The sequence below is a fragment of the Capsella rubella genome, unplaced genomic scaffold (genome assembly GCF_000375325.1).
Source record: "Capsella rubella cultivar Monte Gargano unplaced genomic scaffold, Caprub1_0 scaffold_4, whole genome shotgun sequence".
Taxonomy (NCBI): Eukaryota; Viridiplantae; Streptophyta; class Magnoliopsida; order Brassicales; family Brassicaceae; genus Capsella; species Capsella rubella.
Window position 1 is genome coordinate 5,525,097 of NW_006238920.1, and position 13,555 is coordinate 5,538,651.

At 33.2% G+C, this 13,555-nt stretch overlaps 1 protein-coding gene across 1 annotated transcript; it reads right to left on the bottom strand.

Moving 5' to 3' along the window:
- Window positions 1–9,285: 9,285 nt before the first annotated feature.
- On the bottom strand, window positions 9,286–12,276 carry LOC17888378 (non-specific phospholipase C2). Its single transcript, XM_006293900.2, has 3 exons — window positions 11,740–12,276; window positions 10,701–11,073; window positions 9,286–10,109 (listed from the first exon to the last, which is right to left on the bottom strand). The coding sequence occupies exons 1-3, from the start codon at window positions 12,216–12,218 to the stop codon at window positions 9,405–9,407; spliced, it is 1,557 nt and encodes a 518-aa protein (XP_006293962.2). The 5' UTR covers window positions 12,219–12,276; the 3' UTR covers window positions 9,286–9,404.
- Between the last annotated feature and the right edge of the window lie 1,279 nt (window positions 12,277–13,555).

The following is a 13,555-nucleotide window of genomic DNA, read 5'->3' on the forward strand; positions in this document are numbered from 1 at the left end:
AAGTATGATGCAACTCTCGGTGAGACAAACCTTTGGTACCTTGACAATGGAGCAAGCAACCACATGACGGGTGATCGGAGATATTTTGACAAAATCGACGACTCTATCACCGGGAAAGTAAGATTTGGAGATGACTCATGCATAGCCATCAAAGGGAAAGGAACAATTTCGTTCATCGACATGAATGGTGAATCAAGAAAGATGACTAATGTATACTTTATTCCCGACCTTAAGAGCAATATCATTAGCCTCGGACAAGCCACAGAATCTGGCTGTGATATTCGCATGAAAGGAGAGCAATTAACTATGCATGATCGTGAAGGGAAGCTGCTTGTAAAAGCCGATAGATCAAAGAACCGATTGTACAAGGTTAGCATGAGAATTCGAAATATTGCTTCATTAAATCTAACTACGATTAGTGATTCTAGCAGGTGGCATGCAAGATTGGGTCACATAAACCATGAGACGATCAAGTCAATGATACAAAAAGAGATAGTACAAGGCATCCCTCGTGTTAATGTTGAGAAAGAGCTATGCGCTTCTTGCTTGTTCGGGAAGCAAACGAGAAAAACCTTCCCTCAAGCAACTTTGTATCGAGCAAAACGAATACTTGAGCTCATTCATGGAGACTTATGCGGCCCCATATCACCAAACACAACTGCTGGAAACAAATATGTATTTGTTCTCATAGACGATCATTCTCGGTACATGTGGACAAGCTTACTAAAGGAGAAGAGTGAAGCTTTTGACAAATTCAAGAAGTTTAAGCACCTTGTGGAACAAGAAACAGGGCTACATATTCAAACTCTCAGAACAGATAGAGGAGGAGAGTTTGTGTCACAAGAATTCACTACCTTTTGTGAAGAAGCGGGCATCAATCGTCATCTCACGGCCCCATACACCCCTCAGCAAAATGGAGTGGTTGAGAGGCGTAATAGGACCCTAATGGAGATGTCTAGGAGCATCTTAAAACATATGCACATGCCTAATTACTTGTGGGGAGAGGCTGTTAGACATTCCACATACTTGTTGAATAGAATCGCCACAAGATCACTCGAAGACAAGACACCGTATGAAGCTTTTCGATCCAAAAAGCCTAACATTGATCACTTACGGATTTTTGGCTGTCTCGGGTATGCAAAAGTGGACAAACCTCACCTCAAGAAGCTAGACAACAGATCACGTATGCTTGTCCATTTGGGAACCGAACCAGGATCTAAGGCGTACCGGTTGCTTGATCCACAAACAAGAAAGATAGTTGTAAGCAGAGATGTGATATTCGACGAGACAAAGGGATGGAACTGGAAGCTAAGTAACCCAGAGGAAGAACATGGAGGGAAATTTAGCTTCACCTTTGAAGAATTTGGAAATCATGGCATACAACAAAGGGAAAATGAAGACACAGAACCTGTCAATACAGACCAAGTTGACCAAGTTTATAATCACAACCATCTTGACGAAGAAGGAGACAACGACAGTGGTTCTAATGGTGAGCATGAGAGTGAAGAAGAGCTCGAGATTGAGAACATGGGAGATAATAATCAACCGATAGCTTTGAGAAAGGCAACACGACAAGTCCAGAAACCGCAATATCTTCGGGATTACGCATTGCTTGCTGAAGAGGAAGGTGAGATATTGTTAATGTGCTTAAACAATGAGCCAAGAAGTTACCAAGAAGCCAAAGAGAAGAAAGAATGGATGCTTGCATGCGAAGATGAGATTCATTCTATTGAAAAAAATCAAACTTGGGATCTTGTAGACTTGCCGGATGGAGTTAAACCAATTGGCTTAAAATGGGTGTTCAAGCTTAAAACAAATGCGGATGGGAGTATCAACAAACACAAAGCGCGGCTCGTTGCTAAAGGATACGTACAACAATATGGGGTAGACTTTGAGGAGGTCTTTGCTCTGGTGGCTCGTCTTGAGACCATAAGGTTACTTGTCAATCTAGCAGCTGCAAATGGATGGGAGATACATCATCTTGATGTCAAGACTGCTTTTCTTCATGGAGAGTTGAAAGAGACAGTCTATGTCTTACAACCAGAAGGGTTTGAGAAGAAAGACAAAGAGAAGGTGTATAAGCTCAAGAAGGCTTTGTATGGTCTCCGACAAGCACCAAGGGCTTGGAATCGCAAGTTGAATCAGATCCTCATGGAACTCAAATTTATCAAATGCTCAAAGGAACCATCTGTTTACCGTAAAGAAGTAAGAAACGACTATCTTCTCATTGCCGTATACGTTGATGATCTCTTTGTCACAGGAACTTGCATAAAGCTTGTTATGGAGTTTAAAAGGGAGATGGCTACGAAATTTGAGATGAGTGATCTCGGTCTTTGAACATATTACCTCGGCATTGAAGTTTGTCAACATATGGAAGGGATAGCTTTGAATCAAAAGAAGTATGCACTAAAGATCTTAGAAGAAGGTGGGATGAAAGATTGTAATTCAGTACATTCACCTATGGAGTCTGGTCTAAAACTTGAAAAATCTGAGCATGAAAGGAGTATAGACGCCACAATGTTTAGAAAGAATGTGGGTTGTCTTCGTTACTTGCTTCACACGCGACCAGACTTGACTTATTGTGTCGGGATCTTAAGTCGTTATATGCATAACCCAAAGCAATCCCATGGAGCTGCAATGAAACAATGCCTAAGGTACTTAAGGGGTACTACTTCTCTTGGTCTTATGTTTACACGTTCTCAAGAAAAGGTACCACGTCTTGTGGGATATAGTGACAGCAGTCATAACGTGGATCCGGACGATGGGAGAAGCACGGCTGGGCACATTTTCTACCTTGGAGGAAGTCCGATCTCTTGGAACACGCATAAACAAGAAACTGTGGCAATGTCGTCTTGTGAAGCCGAGTTTATGGCCGGAACTGAAGCTGCGAGGCAAGCTATTTGGTTAGCCGATTTGCTTAGTGAAGTCACGGGGAAGCCTATGGAAAAAGTTACTTTGCTCATGGACAACAAGTCGGCCATCGCTCTCACCAAAAATCCGGTCTTCCATGGTCGAAGCAAGCACATACATAGGAGGTATCATTTTATTAGAGAATGTGTGGAGAATGGCCAAATAGAAGTGGAGCATGTTCCCGGCACCGAGCAAAAGGCGGATATACTAACAAAAGCTTTAGGAAGAATCAAGTTCAAGGAGATGAGAGAGTTCATTGGTGTTCGAGACTTGGCAAAAGAAGACTTCAAGCTTAAGGGGGAGAATGTAGAGTTAAGCTTGAAGACTTAACTTGGAGATGAAGCTATCCTAGTCCTAAACCGAGCAATGGTTTAGTTAGAGATAATGATCATATGCTTTAGGAGTTATCTAAGTATATGTATTTCTACTAGGATTAGGAATAGGTTTTCATATAAATAGAGATGTCGAGACATGACATAATGAGTGAGACATTGAGAGATTGAGAGCTTAAGTTTTGAGAGATTTTCTTAAGCAATAAAGAGAGTAATTCTTTATAATCTTTCAAGTGTTTCTTTGAGTTATTTTACTTGCAATCTAGAAGCAACGGTTTTAACTGCTTTAGTTTCTTACTCAGCAGAAAAATTGATGAAGTGGAGTGGTATAGAGCTGGAGATTCTCGCCAGTACTCTGTTATAAGTGCTAAAAACTCAGGCTGGGAAGCGATAAGGTTTGTAAATTTAAACGGGCCTTTTTTTCTCTGCAAACTCGTCTCTAGATAAATCTTGCCGCGAAGATGATCAGAACATCCTCCCGCCTCCATCACATAATAAGAGTTAGAAAAAATATGAAGCCAGTCTGCACTGTGAAGAACTCTATCCAGCTTTTTACAGATAAGACTATTTTCCTGCTTATTACTCCAAGTAAATTGCGGCCCTATTGCTCTCAAATCCAGCAGAGTGCAGTGTCGCTGTACTTCTTGAAAATCTCGCATCCCTGAGGTTACCAATGGCGCCACAACAGAATTAGAATGCTCTGCAATATCTAGCGTTTCATTAAAATCACCAACCAAAATCCAAGGCTTTCCACGAAACGATGCAAGATCGTGTTGTCGTTTAATATCACTCCATAATTCCTTCCTTTCTTCTGCAGTATTCAGAGCATAAATGAAAGAACACCAAAACTCCTCATGGCCTCCCCTAATCTTAATAGAACATGTGATTAGCTGCGCACTCTTGTAAACAACTTGTAACGTTGTTTGTTTGGTCGACAAAACCCAAACTCTTCCCAGTCTACTAAACTCATAGTTAGAGACCAGATTCCAATCACCAAAAATTCTCCCCATCACCTTTCCAACATTAGCCTCCTTGACCTTTGTTTCCAATAAACAACCAAATTGAAAATTGTTTTTCCTGACCCATTCTTTGATAACATCTTGCTTATTTGACTTATTTAAACCTCGGATGTTCCAAAAGAAACCCGACATTAACGTTTCTTTTGGGTAGCCTTCTTTTTGAAACTGCTAGGGACTGCGTCCTTTGCATTTTGAGATGAATCTGATAGATATCTGTGTGCTGTTTTTGAATCCCGGGACTGTTGCACTCGTAAAGCAACATGATCCTTGACAACTGGTGGTTTCCGAACTGTTGACAGGACTGTCTCTTTTCCTGTTTCTGAAACAGACGGGACGTCAAACTTTTCAACCTCTACCTGAGCAGTATCTGGTAGAAACTCCCCCTCTTCTGTGTCCCGCAGAGCATCAAAACGTGTGGGAGAAGCTATGCGTACCTGGCCATACAACAATTGCTTTTTTGAACTATGTGAGTTCTTTCCTCCTGAAGCCGTGACCTCTGTCCAATCTTCCTTGGAGACGTTACCCACCTGAGCATGATTCTTAATAGTTCAATTAAATCTCATGCGTATTTACGTTGCATTATTAAAAAATTTTGGGAATTAGATTGATGAAGTGGACAATTGTTCAAATTTCTTCCTAAATATAATTTACCGATGAGTGCTTATCATTTCGATGATATTTCATTGTTTAATTCGAATCTATATATATACACATGCTCTTGTTAAAAAAATTCAAAACTGTGTACAAAAAATGAAACAACTCAACTTAATGATATCAATCCAACAAACATATAATACTAGATAAGAGCCCCCTTAAAAACGCGAGTTAAAATATATATTTTCAAGTATGAATTAAAAAAATTGCATGTGCTAAAATTTGGAAAATCATAACATTAAAAAAAAAATTTAATCAATATTAATTGAATATCATATTTTCTAATATAGATTAAGGTTCGTCTAATAGACGGGTTATTTATTTTCAAAATAAATTAAAATTAAAATTGTATTGTAAGAATCTTATATCCAAAGTATTCAGCTATTCACCAGTTTGAAATTTCCATAATATTACTATTACCAAAATTTTCAAAAAAACTTAATTTGATTATTCACCTAAACATGATTATACCATTATCCTAAAAACTGTTATTTCCTAACTTCCAGTTTTTTTAAAAACTATTCTCCCATATTTTTTTAAATTGCAATTTATTTTATTTCTTAAACTTAATTACTTATTACAAAATTTGATGGTAAAGTTCTTACAAATTAACATCAATCCAAAAAATGAGTTATAGTGTCGTTGAGATAAGCATTAAGAAATTTTTTTAAACATGAAAGTATACTAAAATACATATTTGAAAAAAAATATTTTAGAAATCATTATACTACGAATTTTTTTTTTTTTCCAGCAAAATCAGACTTTCATTAATTTAAAAAAGTTATTACAAAGACATTATACAGAGTTACCGAAACACAATTATTACATACGCAAATGTATGTATGATTGAAAGAAAAATACAGCAGAAGGGAGATTGACGACGCTTTCCGAAGAGTAGTCTTACTCGCTAACCGATCGTAAGATCCGTTATTGTCCAACTTCATATTTGATTTCTCTTTGTTACGATTTGCATGCAGCATCTTGTGGCTGAACTTTCTTTTTGCTAACCGTAATTGAAAACCCAATATGTCCAAACATAACTCTGGAATGTAGACATTGTGGTACCAAAGCTTCCGCACCAAAGTCTTTATGAAATAATTTGACTTTGTAATTTTCTTAAACATAATCACAAATACCTTCCTTCCATATGGCAATAAATCTCTAAAACTTTTGGGGGAAGACCATAGACTTTGACGCATGAACATGTAGTTTAAAAAAATAGGTTGTGATGTGTTTGGTCCCACAACACACTCACCATCATCATCACCAACACTCCACGGAAGAATGTCTTTGGGATTCTCAATTTTTATTTCTTCCCACCATTGTATCTTCACCACCATCCACGTCGAGACATGCTGAAGATAACAAAATAGTTGGCCAAATAATGATAAACCATTCTCGCATTCAAAGTAAAAATGTTCAACCCCGCATTCAAAGTAAAAATGTTCAACCCCAGATATAATTGACTTGAAGTCGTTGATATCGAGTAAACCCATATTAAATTTAAAACCACACTCAATATGATTTCCGAGAGTCTCAAAACCATGAAACAAAGTGTTTACTCCATGGATCCCTGGATCAAAAACCCAAATGAAACCTCCATAGCATCGAGTAGGAGGACATCTACCGGTTAAAAACCAGAAAATCCACCGGAAAAAAACCTTGTAAACAGAAGGACATAATGATTCTTTCGAATCGAAATCAAATTGGCGCATATTTGAGTAGGGCTCCAATTGTGACAGAGACGAACCGGTGCTACTCGAATTTGTAACACGACCCCAGTTTGATATTGTCTCATTAACAAAAGGGTGAAAATGGTTGAAGTCATCAGACTTTTACAAACCATCACCAATCGTTAAAAGAAGGCAAGGAAAGGGGATTTGTGATCCTGAATTTGCCAGAGAATTATCTAAATCTATAAAGAAAGGAAAGTTAAACAAATTGAAGAAGAAAAGAGAGCTGACCGACGCCGGAAAAGCCAGCGCCGGCCGGATACAAAGGCTGAAAAAAGAAGTTTTTGGCCGGTGTAGTGTTTGAAGAAATCGCCTCCAACGAGAGAGAAAACGGTTTTTTTTTTTATCGCAAAACAAAAAAAAAATAAAAAAAAAAAAAAAAAAAAAATAAAAAAAAATAAAAAAAATAAAAAAAAAAATAAAAAGAAAAAATAAAATAAAATAAAAAATAAATAAATAAATAATAATAAAAAAAAAAAAAAACAAAAAAAAAAAAAATTAAAAAATTTAAAAAAAATTTAAAAAAAAATTAAAAAAATTTAAAAAAAAAAAAAAAAAATAGTCTACGAATTATATTGACTTTTTTATCCTAATTTTAAGCTAATAATGTCTCTTTTTTTAGTTCCTTTTTATTCACCCCTCTTGTTTTAGTTAATGAGATTGCAATATGACATATTACATTTAAATATAAATTAATCAGTTAAACAATTATAACATATTAAAAAGTAAAAACATTTAAGAAACAAATTTATTTTGCTAAACCCATAATCTCGTTTAATCGTACCATCTAAATTTTTTAATTCTCTTTTATAAATCAAAACAGATAAATAACCCTGTATAAATTGTGTAATCTAAACTCTACTTCTTATTATAAACCTAAATCGACATAAAACCTTGTTTAATTATTAAATCTAGACAATCATATAACATGTTTAGTTGTAAAATCTAAACTACAATTCAGCTTTATAAACTAAAATCGACATATAATCTCATTTAATTGTAAATATTAAACCCTGACATAAAAAATCCATTATAATTAGGTATTCTTTTATATGTATTACTTAAGTAGAATTTTAATTTATGATAGGTTTATAAATTTAATTTTAAAATATTTTAATATATTTTAAATTTACACTTATCAATATCTTAACAATACAATTGACACATGTCACGTTAACAAAAATCTTTTCTAAGATTAACATATAGTTTAATATATATAGTCAATATTTTAAGGGGAATTTCAAAAATAGCCCATTTCAAATACCAATTTTTAAAAATACTCTATTTTCAAATTTTATCAAGAAAACCATTAAAAATGTTGAAATTTATCCAAATATGTGTGTAAGCTTATAAATATACACACAAATTATCTTTATATGTGTATTAAATTTTATATAACTTTCATAAATACCGTAGAAGTAACTTATAAAAATCTTTTAAAAACCGTTTAAACGCCTTATAAACCCTTTTAAAAACCTTATAAAACTGTTAAAAACAATTTAAAACCTTTTAAAACATTATTAATTATATCGAATCTCTCATTAGTAGTTATTAGAGAATAGAAGTATCTTATAGTCCATATAACACTTTATAATTTTTCATATTTAAACAGGGGTATTTTTGAAAATGGATAGATAAAGAGAGTATTTTTAGAAAGGGGTACACCAAAAGAGGTATTTATCAAAAATTCTCATATTTTAATATATTTTCAGATTAACTTATTGAATGAAAATATTTAAATATTACATAATATTCATGATAATGCAAATATTTTATAAGATTAACATATAATTGACTAAATTATTGTATATTTTAATTTTTTATTCCTTATACCTATTTTTTATGATTTTTATTAATACTTCTTTTTTATAATTACTATTATTTTTCCTTTACGATTACTACTAAGTAATTTTTAAATTTTCTGAATTTTTAATTTTCTTCTGTCTATTTTGAAAATATTTTTTTTTGAAAACTAATTTATATAATTTCTTACCACTAATTATCTGACATGTGTCAACATCTTATCAATTCAATTAACACGTGTCACGATCTTGTTAATGACTAATTTTGAAAACCCAACTTTATATTATATGATTTCTTTTCTACAACAAATGTTATTTTTTATTTAACGGAAAACATTTTTTTCAAAGAATTCCACCAAAAACTGTTTAATTTACGCAAAAAATAACAAAACCCTAAAATTAATATAAATACTTAGCATTGACAGAAGTTATTGGGAGGCTCTTACCAGAGCATGATTATTGGGAGGCTCTTAGCCTAAGATTTTGTTAAGAAAAATCTTTATATAAAAGCTTTTCTTAACAAAATCTTAAGCGAAGAGCCTCCCAATAATGATGGTAGACTTGATACTAAGAAAGGGTAAAAACTAGATAAGAAAAGTGAAAACTACAAAGAAAATACAACAAATGAAGCACAAACGATCCAACCAGCCGAGTCCTGAAAAAAACACCAATTCTAAATCGTAAAATTCAGACTCAGCTGAATTTTTATGTAACTACGTACCTAATTTTTAAAGTCGATAGTTGGTATTAAATTTTAAGAAAAGTTCTGACCAGAAGGGAAAAAAAATTAAGAAAAGTGTTTAATTTCACTTTACCACATAACTTTAGAACAATTAATATATCAGTTTATTAATAAGACTAAATATATATAAAATATTTGGTATTTGACTTATATATATTTTTTTTTTGTTCATCTGTATTTGACTTATATATATGTAATGGAAACTATAAAACTTAAGGTCTTCTTTCAGTGAGGGAAGGTTTCATATGAACAAGCTCTTCTTTATTAGCTCCCATGGCAAAAGCTAAACGACCAACCTCTAAGAACCGTTTCATAGCATCTTCCATATACCTCTTCCCTTCAATAACTGTCATCCCTTTGCTTATTTCTCTAGGAAACGTTGTGAGCATATTATCACCTTTTAGAACAGCAGCTAGTTGTACAAGCTCTTGTTGAAACTCAGTTAACAAAGCTTTCTCATTAGCCTCACCCATTCTTATCTTAACCGGTTCGGGTAATGTCTCGGGACAATCAGTTCTAGGCTCTTTCCTGATTTGCAAGATGTTCTCGAACGTTCCGGCCCATTCATCTCTCTTTGTTAGGAAAGGTGATGTTAAGTTGAATAGTTTCTTGACTGTCGCGGGGATCGAAGAGTGTTCGTACTCGGACGATGGAAATGGAGAACCGTTTGGTCCATGTACGACCGTTCCTTTCTCTATCCATGGAGACACTGCTATTGTTGGGACTCGAATACCTAACCGGTTGAATTGGAATAGGAATGGTTCTGGTCCAACTATACCGTCCGGGCTAGGAATATTTCGAACCGGTGTGGGTACGTGGTCGAAGTATCCACCGTGCTCGTCGTAAGTGATTAGTAATAGTGTTTCATTCCATTGTGGACTTGCTCTTAGAGTCTCGTACACTTCTTTTATAAACTTCTGAAAATGTGTAATAATATCATACCAAGTATTAAGTTAAAAGTTTTTTTTTTGGTCAACAAAGTAGTCTTGGGCAAAATAACCAAACCAAAAGTACCCAACCACAAACAAAGTAATAACCGAATGGACAGTAAATTTGAGAGCCGAAAAAACTAGAACCGAACCGATACCGAACAAAAAACCGAATGGGTATATATCCAAAATACCAACCACATAGTTTTATATATCTAAAGTAGTACTTATATTGATTTGATATAGCTTAATAACCAAAATTTCAATTATAAACTCGTAAATATCAAATATTTTTATACTAAAATAACCAAAATATTTTAGAAGTTTTATACATATTTCCAAATTTTAATCAAATTTTATTAAAATATAATCATTTTAAATATTTGAAACCGACGAAAATAACTGAAACCAAACCCAAACCCGAACAGAGAAAAACTAAAATAACTGAATGGATCCTAAACTTCTCTACCCGAAATATCCAAGATTGAATGAATATATTGAAAACGAATCGGATACCCGAACGCCTAGGACTAATATAAAGTGGCTATAAATTAAATAAAAAGCCTTTTAAAACCAAACCTGTCCTTGGTAGACATCATGGGAAGGATGATCATCAGACGCTGGTTCCGAGATAGTATCCATGTAACGTTGCTCAATCACAGTGTAAGCAGGGAGCTTACCTTTCTCTGCATGATCTTTAAAAGAGAGTCCATAGCTATGGAAATTAAACACATATTTGAGTTTCCTTAAGCTCCGATAAAACAATACAGCCGGAATATTCTGGTAGTATATTCCAAAAGAGATATCTTCATCGTCAAGGTTGTCAAAAATGGTTCTTTGAGGATAACCCTTTGCAAGTTCGACAGGGTTGTTGCTGGTTGCTCCTGCTGAAGTCCCTGAGTGCACGAACATGCGGTTTGGTTGTGTTGATGATGGTACCGATGCAAACCATCTGGTCAAAGAAAACAAAAGTTTAGATTTATTAATTAGTACTAATGACTTTTTATTATCTAACATACGTTTTAGCTTTGACTACATGAGTCAACATTCAACAACATGTCAACATCACCATAGAAAAGAGCGTTAGTCAGAATATATACTTAATACTTGACTAAGAAAAAAAAAAACTTCCATATGAAAATAGTGGAAAATATAAAAGAAAAAAAAAGTAGTTTTGTGAAAAAAAATCTTGAAGTCATCAATGTTATAATTTTACCTATCATTTTTAAAAAAAATGCAAATAAATAATAGGAAGTTCAAAAATAATATACAATATTATAACATGTTTTTTACCGTCAAATTTGTAAAATATTTATAAATCATATATTAAACTGAAATTTTCACGATGAAAAATCTAAATTTACCATTATAATGTTTTAATAAAAATATGTAATTGTAAAAACATATAGAAGATACATATAAGACTTACATTGTGAAATTAATGTTTACATTATTGTATAATTTATTTACAGTTTTTAGAGATAAAAAGTAAAGTTACAAAAATCTACGACTATAATATTTTTTTGCAATAAACAAAAAAAAACGACAAAGTAGACGACAATAAGATTATATGACGTAATAATAAATCCAAAAAAAAGACAGGAAAAGATGTTATTACCTATCGAAAACAGCGAACTCAGAGACAAGAGACTTGTAGATAGGAACCTTGTCAGGTTCGAAACCATTCATAACACTTGCCGACATGTTACCACTAGGGTCTTCTGAATAAGCTTGTTGAACAAACCCATTCATCGGTGGAGGATCCATGGTTGTATCATTTGACCCGAACACTTGCTCTCTTATAGCCTGAAACGAATGACCAGGGTCCGGATCCACGTAATGCGAACCCGAACCGAAGTTGATCTTTTTAGAGGACGGGTCTGAAGCCGAGACCGGGTTTGACTCTGACCCGTCTACACCGTTGATGTCCGGGTTGAGTTTCTTCATCCATCCAAGCATGTGGTCGAACGATCTATTCTCCATAACAACAACAACGATGGTTTTGATCGGACTTGTTGCATGGACATGGTTGTGTAGGATCGTTGATGTTAATAGGAGAATCAAAGTGAGTTGTGAAATGCATATTTTGATGGACATGGAGGAATGAGATAGGGAGGTTTTGATGATGATAAAGATGATAAAATGGGTGGATAACTTTTTGTCTTAGGCTATATATATATGAGAAAAGAAGAAGAGTAACACAAGTACATAGAAATGAATTTTGTAATAATTTTAATTGCTAAAAGAAACAATTCAAAAGGAACAGAAGTTAAAAGAAAAATCTCACATTTTTTATTAATTAAAGTTAAAGGATATTTTTAATTAAACAGTGTATGTAAATTAATTAGATCTCTCTAGATAAAAATCTAGAAAAAAAATTGAATACCAAATACAAAGTTGGCATACATTAATGATAATTTGACTGGTGAAATTTTTTCTGATAAATAAATGACACTTACCAAAATATATCTTTGGATTTTAAAGATTATTATAAGAGATTAGAACTATTCCATCCAAATTAAGTAAAAATATGGATTTTTTTTTGGCATGTAAAGGATGTTTGAATATAAGATTAGGACTTCTTAATATTTGTGTTGCTGTCACAGAATTCGGAAATTTGATAATGTCAAAATCTTTGTGGTTGTGTTGTTACTACGAGGAATTGAACTATTTGCACTTTAGAAAGTAAATATGTCCAAATTCGTGGTCATAGTCAATGTACTAGTCAATTTAATGCTAGTAACTATATATTGACCACCTAGTAAAAAAATGTACAAATTTGCATCAAATTAATCAAGTTAATTTGATAATTATTTTGGAAACAAAAGAAATGTTTTTATGGTTTGTTCATTCAAAAGAATGGAGTATTGGAGTGTATATGATAACACTAACTAATAATGCTTAGCCAGAAAAAGAAAAAATCCCTAAAATTTATATAAAAATCAAAGTTTCGGACAAAATGTAACACCAAAACTTATTTACCTCTGTACTAGCACATGAATATATTTATTTTTTCCATGTAAATGACCTAGATAGGTAAGAAGTCATGAAAATAGGAGGAAGAAGAAGATATGAAAATGAATCGAAATAAGCGTTGTTCATTTCATCGTTGTATGGAGCAACGACTGCAGTAAATATTACGCTTATTGTTAAAAAAAATTTGAACGTTGATTAAAATCAGCAGCCAAATTGTAATAACGGTACAAACATACTCACAATCTAAACAATTAGGTTTTTTAGAGAAATCTGAAATAAACAGAATAAAAATTCTAAAATTTGCAAACGTAATCTAAACATATATATATATATATAAGAAATTATATTACACATAATGTTTTCTAATTTTCATAGAATATAGGGAAAAACATAATTATACGTTTTCAAACATTCTTAGAACGTAGGGTAAAGGTTAAACAACTTTTAACTAACTTCGT